The sequence below is a fragment of the Contarinia nasturtii genome, unplaced genomic scaffold (assembly GCF_009176525.2).
Source record: "Contarinia nasturtii isolate CC-2019 unplaced genomic scaffold, AAFC_CNas_1.1 Cnas_scaffold_285, whole genome shotgun sequence".
Lineage (NCBI taxonomy): Eukaryota > Metazoa > Arthropoda > Insecta > Diptera > Cecidomyiidae > Contarinia > Contarinia nasturtii.
The window spans coordinates 3,074,974-3,084,776 of NW_022197640.1; the positions used below are offsets into that span (position 1 = coordinate 3,074,974).

The 9,803-nt window shown below is 34.0% G+C and overlaps 1 protein-coding gene across 1 annotated transcript; it reads right to left on the reverse strand.

The window, feature by feature from the left end:
• Window positions 1-3,362: 3,362 nt before the first annotated feature.
• On the reverse strand, window positions 3,363-5,942 carry LOC116337780 (ectonucleotide pyrophosphatase/phosphodiesterase family member 5-like). The gene is made up of 5 exons (XM_031762651.1): window positions 5,822-5,942; window positions 4,834-5,026; window positions 4,409-4,767; window positions 3,895-4,321; window positions 3,363-3,812 (listed from the first exon to the last, which is right to left on the reverse strand). Exons 1-5 carry the CDS (start codon window positions 5,873-5,875, stop codon window positions 3,577-3,579), a joined length of 1,269 nt encoding a protein of 422 aa, XP_031618511.1. The 5' UTR covers window positions 5,876-5,942; the 3' UTR covers window positions 3,363-3,576.
• Window positions 5,943-9,803: the final 3,861 nt, after the last annotated feature.

Here is a 9,803-nt window from a genome sequence, read left to right on the forward strand (position 1 = left end):
ACGAACAGAAACGATTAAATATCATGTCGCCAACACCGCCATACATTTTATACCTTTTAGATGCGGTTGTTGCTTATGCTTAGTACAATGATCGCAGAGTGCATTTTCCTTGCAACAAGAAACAACATCAACGCGCAACGAGTGTGTGTTTTGTTGTGGTTTTATCTTTCAGAATGGTTGGTTTTTTCGTACGGATTTTCTACATAAATAACATCCCAAAAATAGATTTGTGTTGTTGAATAATTGATCGCCTAGTCGCTACTCGTTTATTTATTTTCTTTTATTTCTTCGTTATGCAGTTTTCCATCTTGTTTACGTCGATTCTGTACGGTTATTTTCCATTTTTGAGAAAACCACAACACTCATTGTTTGAACGAAATGAATCACAATTCAAATACAATGCATGTCCGGTGGGGATGGTCGAGTGCTGCTTTGCAAATTGGCAACATTTTTATGAGCAAAACAAAAACATTGCAAAAAAATTTTCTCTTATGAATGATTCGAATAACACAAAATTGAAAAGTATGAATCATTTGTCTAAGGCCCAGTCACACAGTTATTTTTTTAAAAACACGATGTTTCTCTCAACAAACAGTTTTAGTGTGACTCAACTGAATATAAAATAAAATGTTTGCACCATTTTGTATCGTGGTCCACCTTATACCTTTAGTATCCATGAGGAATAAGAAAATTTTCTTCAACTATTGAATTTTAAGTGGCAATAACATAAATTGCTTTCTTATTCAAAAAATTTCATTGAACTAGTACATACCATGCCAAAGTAAAAAAGAAAATCGAATTGCCAAGGCGACGGCTCGAAGACTGAGTGCGTTCTAAAGTAACGTGAATATTTCGCATTTGGTTGGTGTTTAGTCACAATTTGATATTAGTCATTTCATGTGAAAAACGAATGAATGAACAGTGTATGACGTTGACGCTTCAAAATGGTCATTCCTATGGCATAGGCAGGTGGATTTAGATGCACATGTCTTTCATTGTGCGACAAACCAAACGATACCGTTTTTGCCATCTTTTATTTAGTTGCTGACTTACAGTTCTTCTCATTTGTATGTCGCGAAACGTAGAGGAAGAAAGCGATAATGGGAGAGAGCGAAAGAGAGAAAGTATTTATTTTTCATTTCTCTATTGCGTCTTGCGAGGAACAGAACAAGTTCATGCGAAAAACACGTAATTATATTAAAACAAATGCGCAACATCCCATGATTGTAACAAGACATATGAAAATAGTGTGAGGATATATAGCCGTAAAATAACCGAAGCATAGACAACAGGCATGTGCGCAATTTTCAAACGAACTTTGCATCCAAATGCAATTTTTGCAAAGTGAAATGGCAATTGAAAAGTAAACAATTTCACAAGCGACAAATCGTGTGTGCGCCAACAAAAACAACAGCACACCACCACAATCTAGTATATGTGCACTAACTTATTGCATTGGAATAAAACAACATTCATTTGCCATTTAAAAGAAGCAAAGAAGAAAAAGGATACGTTTCAGAGGAATTGAAATGTGTGCACAAATGCAATTTTACAAATGCCACAACACAACAATTTTGTGAATGGACATTGATAATTGTGGTCCGATTTCACACCTCGAACTCGTTTCATGTTACATATTTTACAGAAGGCACACGTACTCTTGACATCCTTTGTTAACTTCCGCTTTTTGTTATTTGTTTCAATTTTATTTGTTCGCTTTCTTGTTTTCGTGTTTTTCTTCTTCTTCCTTTTTCATTATGAATATGCAATAGTTTATTGCATCAATTTATTATTTATTTGTTGTTTCGCTTCATTAACTGCGACAACGCAATGTGGCACGCGTTTCGCTGGCTCTGTCACATTGTCAATTTGTGTTTATTAGTTTTTAACTTAGCACAGCATTTACAAATGCCCATGTCATTTTGCTTCTCTGTAGTCTCCCCCATCTCTTATAAATGCACACACGTCTTTCCAAGCAAGATCTCTGCGAGATCCCATTCGCATCTTTCACGATCAATTCGAGCAGACGCGGAAAAAAGCAGATGTTTCAGATTTACCAATCTCATGCAAACGATGTATAAGAAACGTCGCTTGCTCTTTTTCACTTACTCTCTTGCCGACTCTGTGTTTCGTTTCTCTTAATGGAAACATTAGACAAATGTTTTCTTCTCTCTTTTTTTTCTTCTTCTTTTGAAAATGTGAGCTTATACACAGATTTAAAGAATCCTTGACGAGATGCCGGTTAATATCGCATAGCATTTTGTGTTTCCTCCATACAACTATTGCAATTTTGAGTTCTTTTCTTTGTTTCGTTTGCTCGCAAATCAATCTGTGACAATCACAACATTTACTGTTGTTTCAGCAAATAACTTTCGAACGACAGCACCACAAAATGAACAGAAAACATTGCAAAACGCCAAGATTAATTGGGTTGCATTCCATTATCTCATACGGATCCGATGCCAATTCCAAATGACAACACAACTGTCTCTCATTCGCATCAAATTCGGTACACAACTAAATGAATAATCGGTGAAATTGCGTTCGCTTTAAAATGAAAGCAAAAAAAAAAAAAAAAAAATTTGGCGTTGCAATGCAAATAGTCCGTAACGAGAACGTTCAAGAGAATGAGAGAGTATAGTAGATTTGAATCAGATTTTTGGTGACACATTTCATTGTGAGTGCCAAAATTTGCTTTGTTTTTTCATTGCGTTGGTAAAACATTCTCGAGACTATTTTCCACTTGCACTTGAAATCATTTGAAAGGCATCGAGCAAGAGCAAAAAAAAAAACAACAACGGAGAATATATAAGCACGACTAGACACCGTTGATATATTTGGATATCACTCACAAGAAATTTACCACATGCCAATGTTTAATTTTATTTTCAATGCTTCATTTTCTCTTGCTGTCTCTCTCTCTCTTTCTTTTTCTCTCTTTTCTCATTCGGACGCATTTCCACACATTCAGTTTTTGTTTGCATTCAATTTTGTGGAGCAAGTGGCAGCAAAATTGATCATTATGGGGCATTGAAACCAATATACATATCGACTTTGTACAATAATTCGACTTTATTTATTAAATGTGTTTATTTTGGTTTTTCGTCGATAAGTCATTTGAGTCAAATAACAAACTCCGCAAAAAACAAAGGTTATCTTTTATGCAAAAGACGTTGATGAAAAAGAGATGGGTTCTTTTAATTACGAGGGTTGATATCGGTCTGAGTTTTACGTCCGAGAGTTTCGAACCATATGACCAACTAGATAATTGGTATGATTCAGTAACATATGTTGTAACTTTGAAATGCAGAATGTTTCAATGGAAATAGTACCATTGTTGTTTAAATGAAATACGACTGATATTGGGATGCAGATTTGAAATTTAATTGATTTAGAAAGAACTTTAACATCTTAAATTTTGAAAAAATGTGTGAAAGAAATTTTTTTGAACTTCTTTTGGATAATTTCGAAAGAAGTATTGAATAAAACTTTGAATATAAGTCATTTTTGCTGCTTGTTTTTAAAGTATCTTGAATCCTTTTATGAGTTTGAATTTATTTTTATGAGCGGATTATTTTACAATTGTTTCAGCATTTTGGCCCATAAATCAGGTTTGTCGATACCGTCAATATTTAAATCTGGAACGAGACTTTCAATGCCGAGTAGCCTGGCGAATAAATGAAACATATCGACTATCTCCATGTATTTAATTCGAACACTTTTCTTGAATCGTGGTCCATTGGCCAGGAATGTTGCTTGCATCGATGGAGCTTTGTTATCATAGCCGTGATATCCGTATTTCCTTCCATGATCTGAAGTTTTATCGAATGGTAAATTATTGTTGTTTACGTATTCGGTTTGTGATAAGAATAATTAAAACAGAAGAGAACTTACGGTAGTTGGAGAACAAAGCGAAATAATTCTTTATATTCTCAAAGGCATAGCCGGGTTCTGCGACAACAGTACAAGGTCCGAACAGTCGTTCGTTGCGCACATGCCAATATTCGGGTAAATCATCGTTCAAATAAGCTTTAAAATGTTTATTTTGACGACTACCATTTTTAAGTTTGTTGCATATTTCTACTATATCTTGTCCATCATTGGCGACAACTTGCATCACGGCCGAATCTCCATACATTTGGCACGTATCATAACTTACGTATTTGGACAAATCGACTATAAAGTTATCATCGGCAGTAACGAATTCCATTCCATGATCGGACATAATTATGACGTCAGTTCTTGGTGCAAGTCCTGCATTTTTAACTTGTTCCATCAAATACTTCACCATAGCGTCCATGTCCTTTAATCTCTCAGTTACCTTTTCAAATGAAAATAAGGCGAAAATTCAAGATAAATATGGAATTTGCATTACCCAGGATAATAATGTATTATATAATCAACATACTTGAACAGATTTGTGTGAGAATTCGTGGTCGGTGCTGTCCGGTTGTTCCGAGTAAAACATGACGAAATCAACTGCATTTTCCTTACTCTTCAATAATGGGATGATTTTATCAATGCGAGGCTTCCACGGATCATCCCTGGCATACTTCTCTACATACGTTGGCATAATTCCTCGAAATTCATATTCTGACGATGCCCACATAGATACAGCTGAATGTTTTCCAGCCATTTCATTGAGCGTCCAAATTGGGGTGACGTTAACTCTCGACTGGAAGAATTCGGCCGAATAACTAACCTTATTCTTTTTTAGGTTGTCGTAAATCCGATTATTGGTGACACCATGCGAACCAGCGTATAACCCTATAAAAAACAATCATAATTATGTTAACTTTCATTGACTCTATATTACATTTAGTGTAAAAATACCAGTTGCGATTGAGAAATGGTTTGTCATTGTCTTGGTTGGAAATACGGGTCTCACTTTAGGACAATGAACACCCTTTTTATAAAAATTATATATAAATGGTGTTACATTTTTTTGAATTTGACTGAACATCAAAGCGTCCAAAGAGATTACAATTAATTTTGGCGCCTCATTTTTCGCCTTCTTTGGCGCAGCCTGGCAAAATACGAAATGAATTTTAATTTAATCGATTAACTCACAAATCAAAAATAATTGTAAAAATTGCACATAATATTGAAAAATAAATGAAATATCTTCAACGGAAATGCTTTCTTTTTGGCGAGATGTTAGCAAAAAAAAAAACACGGTCGGATCTAATTTCTAGAACAGTTATTATTATTATTATTATTATTTATTTATTCACCGTCTGATCACAGACTGATTTTATCACAATTATTTACAATATCATTTGCAATGAAACACTACCCGATCGAATACCAGCCGCCAGTCTTTTCGACTTCGGAGCAGCAGATATCGACTGTGTCCATTGTATATTACTATTCATAACACAATTTTTCTTAGTCTATTTTACCGAATATTAAATAACAAATTGTCCAATTCAACAATACTATTTCTAAAAATGTGTCTCGATGCCGATTCCAAAAATGTTTCTCTTATTAAATTAAAATTTCTACACGCCACGTAAAATGGTTGACTATGTGCATATTCAGCTGTAAACATCCGTACTCTAATAAGTTCTGTATTCCTCAAATTTCTTTGGTTTACGTTATATTGCTGTCTTGTGTATAGAATCTTATCTCTAAGCGAACGCGACACTATTTTACCCAATAAGAGATCGTAAATTAAAAATATAGAGGCATTTATACGCCGTCTCCAAAGCGGTTGAATACTTAATTCGAATAATTGATCCATAGAAAAATAGCTTACAAGCAATGGAAGTAGAATAGTGATCTATTCCGGATAATTCTATCTATTACTAAGTGTACTTACAGTTGACAAAGATATTGCCGCGCAGAAAAAAGCCGCTGCTATTAATATTTTCATTTTAAGTTTTGGTTAATACGAAAGCACTTGCTCAACATCTCGCTTATATACCCACAGATTATTGTGATAACGTCTATAGAGGATAGGAATGAATTTTACAAGAATTTAATAAATGCTAGTCATTATTTTTTTATATATTTTTTGGAACACAGACTTAAGTTATTCCAATTTTGGCTTCTTGAATTCTTTTTCTTTCGTGCGAAGATATACAGTAACACCTGTCAATAACGGAATCTCACGGGGACAATTTTTTTTCCAGATTCCATTAATAACAGGTTTTTACGCCAATTCAGAAATGGTTTTCCATTATCTAAATTCACATATTTTTATCATTAATTTTTCAAGGGGTGTTTTTGGAAAAAAAAAAACTAGAAATGGAAAGAATTTTTCGCATGGAAAATCCTAGCGAAAACGGTATTTCAATCGGAAAAAATTGACTTCCATAAAACAGCTCGAAAATCCCTAGCAAATCGAAAAATATCCTTCGCGTTCGAAAAACCCTAGCAAATAAAAGAATTTTTCCCAAACTTTTTCCACTATTGAGGGTGAGCGTTTTCTGACCATTTTCCATTATTAGCAAGTCATTTTGTATGGGAGAGCTCAACGGCGGAATTATTTTTCCACTATTGACAAGAATCTACTAAAGTCAGGTTCCGTTATTGACAGGTTTTACTGTATTAAATTCCAATTTGTTTTCGATTTAGTGTTAAATAAAACAAATTGATGGGGCTCAATATCTACCATACTCTCAAATATTCTGAAACAAATACAAGGCTCGACGAAATTTTTCATGTGTCGCCCTAACCGTCTGTTTACTTCAAGTTTTAATATTTACACTACAGGTGCTAGCATGGAATTCAAACTGAAAATGTAAATTTTATATTTTTATAACCATACAAGGTTGATTCAGCAACAAACAACCTACAATTACGTCAGTACCACACTTTTTTTGACTCTTCACTTTTCACGAGAACTTTTTAAATTTATTTCAGACAAAACAACAATAACGTTACTTTAACGATTTCACGATATTATATGTCGTTTCATAAAGTTCATTTTAAACTTTTGTTGATGGTTGAAACGGACATATATCAATTTATATGTAAAAGGACAGAGATGTTTTCTTATATCCATCCAAAATATTATGTTAACAAAATGAACCACACATGAATCACAGCGCTTATTTCATATCCGTTCTCCAAGTATGGTCTGAACTTTGTATAATTTCCGATTTGTGAGAGAAAAATGAGAAATGCGAAATAATCAAATTAATGTAAAATGTTACAAATAAAATCAAAATACACTGTAACTAGTGTAAGGTAAGGAATATAACATTATATAACAGGGAGTTCCTCACTAAATGTTCTTTGAACCTTTTATTCTGAGATGATGATAATGAGCAAACGTGAAATTAAATTGATTCAATCCTAGATTCAAGGTCATTTTTCGTTCTTAAAAAAACAACTTTTGATGACTGCTTGATAATTTATTATATTTTTTTGAACAATTACATGTTCTATGTGATATAAATCAAATATGCAAAATGAAATGTTTATTGCCTATTGAATGAGAAATACTTTAAAATCTCGAGAAAATGCAACATTTTGATATGAAATATGCGAAAGTGTGATTGGTGGTTTTTGAGAAAATTAAATGAGTCTCTCGTGTAAGAATTTCCTATTTGAATGTTTGAAAAATTCAATAAACAAACAAAAGGTGGACAACATCAAAAACAACAAACAAAAGACGTACACAAGTAATGTCATGAATGAGATCGCGATATCAGTGCGAAATATTTTGAATTCATTTCGTCTCCGTCTAAGCCATTGTGTGTTGTTTTGTCGGTTTTTTTCTTCTTTCTGTGTCACGGAAAATTTTCACCGCGTGTGTATATAATGTCGGTCGTCAAAAATTCTACACTCAAAAAGTGTATCAACAAAGTCATTTAAAATAACAAAGCAGAGATATTTTATCGTTTTGTATCACTTTGTTTTGTTTCTCGCGGGCACACGAGAAAGATAGACAGAAATTTTGTCATTTTACAGGCGATATGATGGCGATGAAGCACCAAAAACAGGTGATAAATATACTTGCCAGAAAACCAAAATTTCCGCGCGCACAGAAAATATCATCAAAATAAACTAGGCAAATCCAAACAAAAACAAAAACGACCATATCTTGAATCAAGTGTTTGAGTGCACGAATTGAACAGGCGGTCAAAATTCAAATCGATATTAATAATAGATGTACATATGGTTTTCAGTGAGAGAACAAGTGTCGAGTTAGAATTCAAAATGTGATACGCGGCTGAATTTATTCAGTCGGATTGAAGTGTTCTTTTCTTCTTTCGCCGAAATCAGTGTCAGTCATAAAGCCAGTGTTTCTTTCGTATTTTGAAACCGGCTATTCGATAAATATTGACATGATTTGCGTTCCCGAACGATCAAGGGAAATGAAGTAAGAAAACATAAAAATAGACATGTGATTTCAATTGGGCATGACGTTCAAATGCGCTTATTATAATATTTTTTTTTTCCTTCCTTTTCATCCACTTATCAGTTTAATTTACCGCCTCTGCACTCATTTTTTCCGCAAATTAACTCGAATTTTATGATTAACAACCTTAACGATTTCTGCCAAAATAACGATTCCGCTAAATAGAATGAGCCAATGGAAAAACACTTCTTACGTTAAAACATTTCAACTTAAATTAAGTAAAAAATGAGATATTGATTCGAATTTCAAAGCGAATGACCAAGACCGTCCCCGCTCTTCATTTCTGGCAGATCCTTCAACTTGAACGCCATTTCAATTCACACATTGATTTTACGCTTGATTTTACGTGAGTTTTTGTGTATTCATTCTGGCCTTTGCACATAGTTTGACAGATGATTTTGACTAAAAAATTTCCACTACACTCTAAAACTAATCGAGAAAAGTCTGTTTGGCTGTTGTTGCTGTAGTTGTTTTTTTATATCGCATTCGCAATTTTTACGCACATCAGAGGCGCACAGTTCGGCTTAAACGAACGTGTAAGCGAACGAAAACAATTTATATGCGGTCAACCACTTTTGTTTAATGTGAATGGCACTACATCATCTTTTTAAGCATCTCCGGCACTGTCTAAATTTACGTGCGCAAAATTAACAAGAAAAAAAAGAAAATTCGTATCAAAAGGTCTATTTTTGTATGAATTAACGACGTATTTATAAAGGCGAAATGATGGTGGAACATGGGAAGCCGAAGCAGCAGGAGGCCACAGCAAATCGGACAGATGAAAGGAGAGTCAAACGATGAATGTAAACGAAATATATATGTGTGTGCGTGTTCACGCGCCTGATCAACGGATATTAATTGACAAAGTGTCCATTTTAAAAATGATGAAATTGATGCATTGCCATTATGAAATGTCTCTCATTCATCTCGTTTCATTCAAATCGTCCATTTGAGAATATTATGTAAGTGTGTTTCCATTTTTTTTTCCGGTGAGCATTTCACTTTTAGTTGTTTATGAGATTGACGATGATGATGCGGTTTTCAAAAGAAAAATTGCCGGTGCGAATGCCCGAAAAACAGTTCTCACACACATGACTTCGAACATGTGTTTGAAAATAGACATGAAGAGAAACAAAAAAAAAAGTGATCGTCGACCAAATCGATGCTCTTTTGGTTGTTTTTCTTCTTTCGTTTCGAAAAAGTTGTGCGCATATCATTCTCCGAGAGTTCGAGAGTAAGTTCAATAACATTTCAAGTTTCTGGGGTCGCCACATTCTATAGCCATTCGATCTACAATATAACCACCTAATGCGCAAACGAATTTTTCCCTTGCCGAACCATAAACCGTTCGTATTCATTTCGTTGAAATTTGAAGCAAAAAAAATGTTTAGAAAATCTTCTCTTCGGTTTTATAAACATAAACACATTTTAT

Excerpts from the sequence above, each read along its gene's own strand:
- LOC116337780 (XM_031762651.1), bottom strand. The coding sequence starts at position 5,875 with ATGAAAATATTAATAGCAGCGGCTTTTTTCTGCGCGGCAATATCTTTG. Across the intron at positions 5,027-5,821 it reads CGGCAATATCTTTGTCAACT|GCTGCGCCAAAGAAGGCGAA; the intron begins GTAAGTACACTT and ends GTATTTTGCCAG. Across the intron at positions 3,813-3,894 it reads CGCTTTGTTCTCCAACTACC|ATCATGGAAGGAAATACGGA; the intron begins GTAAGTTCTCTT and ends ATAAAACTTCAG.